The sequence below is a fragment of the Zalophus californianus genome, chromosome 8 (assembly GCF_009762305.2).
Source record: "Zalophus californianus isolate mZalCal1 chromosome 8, mZalCal1.pri.v2, whole genome shotgun sequence".
Classification (NCBI taxonomy): domain Eukaryota; kingdom Metazoa; phylum Chordata; class Mammalia; order Carnivora; family Otariidae; genus Zalophus; species Zalophus californianus.
In genome coordinates, this window is record NC_045602.1 from 109321118 (window position 1) to 109328636 (window position 7519).

The following is a 7519-nucleotide window of genomic DNA, read 5'->3' on the forward strand; positions in this document are numbered from 1 at the left end:
TGCTCGAGCAGCATTTGCAGAAGAGGCGGCTTCTTACATTGAAAGACCTAAAACCCCTTAGAGGTTAGCGCCACGGCCGCAGGCGGGACTGAGAATAGCTCCAGCGACGCAGGAACGTAATCTAGTCACATGTAGAAAAATTTAAATTATTTAAATTTGAACGAGTCCACAGAAATAAAAGGCACACATTGCAAGGCTGTATGTATATGGATGTTTATTGTTTGTAGTGTCAAAAAACTGAGGCTACCTGAAGGTCCATCAACAGGAAGCAACGGAATCAACCAGGGTCCATCTGGACTATGGAGTATTAATTACACAGCAATCTGAAAGGACAAGTTAGCTACCCAGCTAACTGTTGAGCTGGAAAGAGTTTCATGATGCAGCATTAAGTTACAGAGGCAAATTGCTGAGGGATAAATGTGATGTGTACAATTACGGTATTTTTAAAAGAAGCAATCACATTTTTAAAAAAAAGAAACCCTCCCTTATATACCTAAGCACAGTGAAAACGGGGAGGCTACAGATCAGGCAGGAAGGAGGGGGTGGGTTGGGGGAGGCAAGAACTAAAACATCACAGAAAAATGAAAAAAGCATCGAATAAAATTCTATAAAATAAAGAGAATATTTGGAATATAAAAGCCCATCTATAGTACTATTGCAAATATGTACATTTGTATATGCAAATGGAGAAGGCCTAGGAAGTTAAGAGGGCAGACTGAAAACTCTGACTTGATCAGATACTGGGATGAGGGGCAACGTGTGGTATTCTGGATTTCTATTGTAATTTGAATGTCACTTTTATAATGAACACATTTTGAAAAGTCAACACTTGGAGGGGACAAGAAAGCAAGGGTTGGTGAAGTTATTCACCTTTAAAACGTCCATATCAAGAATAATTCAGACGTCCCTCACGATGTCCTGCACATAGTAGGCGCTTGGCCACCTTTGGCTAACGTGAAAAACCAGACTCACACAGCCTCCCCTGGACCTCATAATCTGTAAACAGCTTCAAGGATGCTCAAGCATGTGTAGTCTCAGTTAAAGTTTCGTGATTAATTTGGCATTTGAATCACCATATACAAATGTCCTTCACACCCCACTTAAATCTGGTTTCTGGAACTGTTAATGAAATGAGAAAAGACAGCAATTATAGAAAATGTACTATATCATGGCCTGTTTGCCTAAGAAATGAAGTCATTTTGCTTATGTGGCTGTGTGTGCCCTTTTGGTTAAACTCAGCAGAGCTGGACTGAAATTTCAACATCAGCTTTCAAGTAGTTTCTTCCTTTCTTCCTTTCTTCCTTTCTTCCTTTCTTCCTTTCTTCCTTCCTTTCTTCCTTTCTTCCTTCCTTCCTTCCTTCCTTCCTTCCTTCCTTCCTTCCTTCCTTCCTTTCCTTTCCTTTCTTTTCTTTCTTTCTTTCTCCCCCAGTCTTTCTAGCTATTGCTATTGTTCAAAAAATAAAAATAAAAGACTGACATGCAAGAAATAACCTCTACCGGGTCTGTACTTTTATCCTGGGCTCTGCTCAAGAATTCAGCAGGACCATGGAAGTGGAAGGTGAGGGCAGTGCTGGCAGCCTGAGGATTAAGACCTTCTGGCATCCTCCATCCCATCCTCCTCCAGCACTGATCCAGTGCAGGGTGGCCCCCAGGCTCCTCAAGGAAGGCCGTTACCCTGGGCTGCCCTGCCCCCAAGTCCTTCACTGGCTTTCTCTGTTAGAACCTTCCAAAAGTATCCTTGAAAAGAATGCTGATAACAGTGGGGGCTCAGAACAAGAGGTACCATTATCAACATTCATGTTTTAAAATACTTAGGATAAACTGTCTAAGAATGTACATTCCCCCACCCCCTTACAGACTCTCTTTAAAGGAGAATTGATAAAAGTCAGCAGCTAGTGCATCCAAATATGGTTCAACAATTCCTGGGGGTCTCTAAGAGTATCCCAGAGGACCTGTGGGGACATCTTAAAGCATTAGATTCATTATTTGTATTTAAGCCGTAATCATATTTTATAACATATATTTAATTAATAAGAGGTAGATATTAAGTGCCATATCTACCCTTGCTTATGGTATGAGTTAATTCTTTGTTTGGTCTCCCTAACGACACGGTTTCTTTTGAAACTTTTTGGCAAGGAATTATTCTTTTATAGTGATAAGTGATTCACAGAAATGACAGCCCCACCCCAACATGGTGGTTAAAAGAACAGCTGGAGATTGGCCACCGTACCCGTGTAAAGGGAGTATAGTTAAAGATTCTCATATGCATGTACGTAAAAAGATGCACCTAGCACTAAGGGAACATTACAAAGCAAATGTGTCATTTAAAAATATTTTCTCAAATCCAGGTGATATTTCAAAGAGAGGAAGAGTGAACACTTAACCTTCTGGTGAAAGAAAATCTTTGTGCCCTACACACATCCTGCGGTGGAAATGGTCTGCTCTGGGAATTCGACCTGGCAAGATCGCCTTATGCCGTGATTTCTGGGCCTTTGTCTTTCTCTACTTCTATGATCATTTAATCCCTTTCTTGGATCTTAGTTTCATTAGAAGAATTAAATACAACCTGCCTGGAACAAGGTATCAGGATCCATGGCCATCAGCTCAGGCAGAAATCTGGGTTTGGATTTGGGCCTGGCAAGCCCAAAAGGACTCACAAGGCAGCTCTGGGATTGCACAGAATGGAAGATCTGGGGTTGGACAAGCCAGGCTTGCATTCCGGTTCTGCTACTTTCTAGCCACCTCACCTCTTGGAGCCTCAGTTTCCTTGTCTACACAGTGGGAAGAACCCCTGTCTCTAGGAGGGGTTGGGGATACCGGGAAGCGTGTGGCCCGGTCCCTGGTGCGTTCTCTTCTCTGTTGGCCGAACATTTGTTTATTATTTATCGCAGAACGCGCCGTGCCAGACGTCTCCGGGGGAGGCTAGAAGGCAGTGTGTGCCACGCCGCCATCGGGAGAGCCTGCAGGGGCTCGGTACCCACACATTATTCAGCCGATACAGTTAGGTACCCCAGGGGAGACTCGCCAGTGCGCCTTGAGGCACTGGAGAATCACGGCTCTTTGGTACCTTTGGGACACGCGGGGGGCCGGGGCCTGGGGGAGAACTGGGCCACGCCAGCCGATGGCTCACCCTCTCATCCCTGTGGCCGCCGGCCCGCCTGCAAACTTATTTCACGATCAACCAAATGAAAACCAGCAGGCAGAGCAGCATGGGCAGGTCGACGCGGACCCGAAGTCCCGCGCCCCTCTCCAACCAAAAATCGCAGTGCTTGACTGAACAGAGCTCCCTGATCAGCCGCCACAGGACCCGCTGGTACAGCTTGTTGTCCTGTTTCTCACGGGACAGCTCCTCTGGGTTGGCCGCCTGCGTGGCATTGATGCAGCCGCTCACAAACTTCTCCTTGGTCACGTTGGCCTCCGAGCAGCCGTTGTAGTGGACCCCGTCGGGGAACTGCCAGTAGTTGGCTTCGTAGTACCTGTTGGCCTCGGCTCCCAGGTCGATATCCAGCTTCCGGCCTTGCCTGATGAACGCCCCGGGGCGGATCTCAGCCGTGTGCGCCTCCGTGACCTGGGAGGTGCTGGGCAAGGCTTTCCTGTTCCACTTGATTCTGTGCTTTATGCCTCTCGCCTTGACTGCCGAGAGCTGGCTGAACAGCAGGACACAGACGATGGCCAACCAGCATCTGCCCAGATGTTTCCCCATTGTGTCGGGATCTGCAAGAGCAAAGGCCTGGGCAGTTACCTTCCCCCAGAGGGGTGGGGGGTTCCCGGGTTCCCCTGACCCCCTCCCGTGTGCAGACGATTTTAAGCAAGGGATGCATCCTTGTGCCCTTCACGTTTTCCGAAAAGCGGAATAGTTTTCCCTGTGCTCGGGTTGCACAGGCTAAGTTAATACCCAGGTTCTTGCTTTTGCCTGGAATTACATGCATTCAGGGCGGAGATCTGGTTTTCTCCGACAGATAAGACGCTGCAACTAGCAATTATAAAGCCTTTGAATATGCATGGGAAAATAAGTGAGTAATGACATAATACATATAGGTTTTCTTTGGGGCTCCCGTCTTTCCAGTCAGAGGATCTCTGGAGGAAAATACACAGAAGAGCTGGAACCACAGGCTTCTGAGCACAGACTGTATTGTTCATCTTCCCTCTTTATTCTGTTGCTCTAAGCTGGCTCTGTTCTCTGGCACATTCTGTCAATCTATTCTAAGAAAGCCCCAAAGGGCTTTAGGGTAATGATGAAGAGAGAAATGGAAGCGTGGCCAGGAGACCCCTGCCTCCTTCTGCATCAGGGGGTCAAGATATGCTATAGAGGGGGCTCCCAGTCTCGCCCTGGGGACAGTGTGACCCCACCCTCCCCCTCACCCAGCACTTACTATGCATCAGCCACTGGCACTGACTGACTTAATTCTCACCTGGGGTGGGTGCATTATTATTCCCATCTGATATAAGTTGTCCTGGGGGGGTGCCTGGGTGGCTCCTTCAGTCATCGTTGTAGTCGGTTAAGCGTCTGCCCTCAGGTCATGATCCCAAGGCCCCCCTGCATAAGTATCTCTGCTCAGCGGGGAGTCTGCTTCTCTCTCTGCCCCTCCCCCCTGCTCCTGCGCGAGCACGCTCTCTCTCTCTCTCTCTCTCTCTCTCTCTCTCTCTCGTGCGCGCGCGCACGCTGTCTCTCAAATAAATAAATAAAATCTTAAAAAAAAAAAGTTGTCCTGGGATTCAGAGTAGGTAAGTGATTTGCCCAAGGTTGCACAATAGCGGGTGGCAGATTTGAATCCAGTCTGTCTGACTTCGTTCCCGTGTGCCCACTTGTCATGTCCCATGGCCATTCTGTGCTGCAGGAGGGGACGGTGCCTGCATTTTGGTTTTTGACTCACTGGGCATGAAGGGCAGCACCAATGGGCCCTAAGCTGAGCAAAGAGCAGGGTCCGTGAGGAATTTCAGAGGAGATAGGATGCTGGGGAGGATCGGAGGGCCTGGGGGAGCACTCCGAAGGGCTGCTGATGACATCAGGGGATATCCCCTTTCCCCACCGCCCCCCAGTCCGGTAGTTTGTCCCATCTGGCTCCTGAAACTTACAATAGCTATTGTGGAAATCTACTTCCCAAGGTCAACTGTTCCGGGCATCTCAGCACCTGGACCATTGTCAGTGTGGATGAGAAACCCCGGAATGGTTACAAAAGCCAAGCGTGCTCAGGCTGTGTCCTAGATGAAGTTCTATTGTGAGTCCATCAGTGCCAGAGCTGGAGGAGGTTCAAAAGTCAGCTTGCTTAGCCCCTAACACACCTTCCCTGCAGGATTCCCAAAGTGATGGGTCAATCTCTGTTAAAATGTTCAGCTGTAGTGTGACTCAGGTCCTTATGTAGGAAAAAAGGCAAAATGCAACCTCCGTGCATGTCCAGTCCCACCTCTGGATGCCTGTGAAGCAGCTTCTGCTGACCTTTCTTTACCTTCAGGCATGGTCTAGTCTCGGGCTCAGGGAGAGCACGAGTGTGCCCGGCAGCAGCCTGAGAACCTAGTCTCTGGCACCTTACCCCCTACCGCCCCTTAATCAGAGTGACCTCAGACCAGTTTTCTCCAAAGAGATCCAAGCATGAAGCCAACGTTCATTAATCTCCTAAATAGGGGGCCACACCTCATGCCATCAGCCCATACTCTTTTGGTAGGAGAAATGTTAAATAAGAATAATAACACAAATTACAGGTGTGTCAAGTTAAAAAAAAAGATAAAGATCTTGAGAAAGTAGTTTTCATTAGACAAGGGCTTAAAAGCAAAAGAAAATCCCAACCAGCCAAACCTAAAGTAGCATTTTATTGCAAGCACCAAAACCAGACATTCAACACCAGTGATGCACCAACAGGTTCATGTGTCCCCTTACTTGGGACACCCCCCAGGAGATGGGAGACAAGAAACCACTGTACAGTTTGCAGTCTGATTAGAAATGAGCAACCCTCACCACAGAAACGGAATCCAGCGCGAACTCTGCCTCCCCACATACCTCGGGCTGTCTCTGGAAGCTTGCCTCTGGAACCTCAGCAGCACTGTCCTCCAGCACGGCCCTCCCACGTATGTAGGAGCTGCAGGGGGAGGCGGCATTCCTATTGCTCTCCAAATATGGCAGCCCTCCTTGCTGGGCACGACCAATCAGGGCTTCCCAGGCACTCCTCTGCCTTGAGGATAGACCGCATCACTCTTCACTAATAAACACTGTCTGAAGATCTTGATGAAGTTCAGAGGGACTTGAGAGTTGCCTTTGATTTTCCTTTCTTTTCTTTTATGTATGGATGTGTTCATCTACTTATTTACTTACTATTAACCAGTTTATCACAAAGGACATTACAAAGGAAACAAATGAACAGCCAGATGAAGAAGTACATAAGGCAAGGTCTGGAGGGTTCTAACTGCAGGAGTCCTCGTGGAGTCTGGGGCACGGCCTCCCCCAGTGTTGATGAGTTCACCAACTTGGAAGTTCTTCGAACCCCTCTGTGCCAGTAACTGGGGACACAAACCAAATACTCTAACAAAAGACACTCTTATCACCCCTATCACTCAGGAATTCACAAGGTTTTAGAAGCTCTGTGCCAGACACTGGGGACATTATTATACCACGATGTCACAGCTGGACAGATGGATGGAGACATCTGTCCAGAGTCTGGTTAGGTCTATTTTTAAGACTGGATTTTGAGAGGTGCCTTGGTAGAGCTGAAATGAGCGGTGTTAGAAGGAAAACCTTTCCCATCTGTATCTGCAACAGAGGGTTGTTGCCCAGGTATGCATGCCGTCCTGCACCCGAAGACCAGCCTCGGCCAGCAAAGGGGTTTTGGCCAGGCAGCCTCTGTGGGAAGGGTCTGGTCCAGAAGAGGGTGGAAAGCAGCTGGGCCACACTGCCCCTTCCCAGCAGGGATCCCCAGGGAGCGAGGTATCACGCTTCCTTTGGGGAGATGGAAAAGCAGGGTTCATGTTGGATAGAGGGACACATAAGAGACTTGGCCAGCACTTTAAGCTGTTGAGCACGCAGGAATGCTTGAGCCACTGAGTTAGTCCAAGGCCAAGAAGTTAAGATCTATGGAAACCCACGGGACAGATGCAGACGAAGGTGAAACGGACAGGGTTCAAACGCGGTGGGGGCTGGGCGTGAGTTTCCTCCGACAGGTGGGGAGGGGAGCTGGAGAACTAGCTTCTCCTGGCAGGAGGGACTGCGCTCCGTTATTGGGTGACTGGTCCTTGTACAAAAGGGACGTACTCATGTGTCTCTGCTCCAGTTATTACTGCAATGCGAAATCAAAAGTGATTTCTGGAGGAAAGTACGGAGTGAGATTAGCCTGTAAATGGAATGTGATCTTTATCCCGATTGTGAACCGGCGATGTTGGCTGGATTCACTTCAAGGCCCTTTCATCAACCAAGCTGAAGTGGTCGACCAGCAGATGGCGCCATGAGTTCACAAAGACCTCTCGCCCTGGCGGTGGGGACTCCCGCCACCCCCTTCGCTAACTCCTGTAGGGATTTGGGGCCTCTAGTTGG

General features: G+C 48.7%; 1 protein-coding gene across 2 annotated transcripts; it reads right to left on the reverse strand.

Annotated features, from left to right (window-relative positions):
- Nucleotides 1–202: 202 nt before the first annotated feature.
- Nucleotides 203–6074, reverse strand: PRND (prion like protein doppel). 2 transcript variants are annotated; one of them, XM_027620481.2, is made up of 2 exons: nt 5996–6074; nt 203–3714 (listed from the first exon to the last, which is right to left on the reverse strand). In XM_027620481.2, the coding sequence occupies exon 2, from the start codon at nt 3701–3703 to the stop codon at nt 3167–3169; it is 537 nt and encodes a 178-aa protein (XP_027476282.1). In that variant the 5' UTR covers nt 3704–3714; nt 5996–6074; the 3' UTR covers nt 203–3166. The 2 variants fall into 2 exon arrangements, with proteins under 2 accessions (XP_027476282.1, XP_027476280.1); XM_027620479.2 differs by having other exon boundaries at nt 5954–6074.
- Between the last annotated feature and the right edge of the window lie 1445 nt (nt 6075–7519).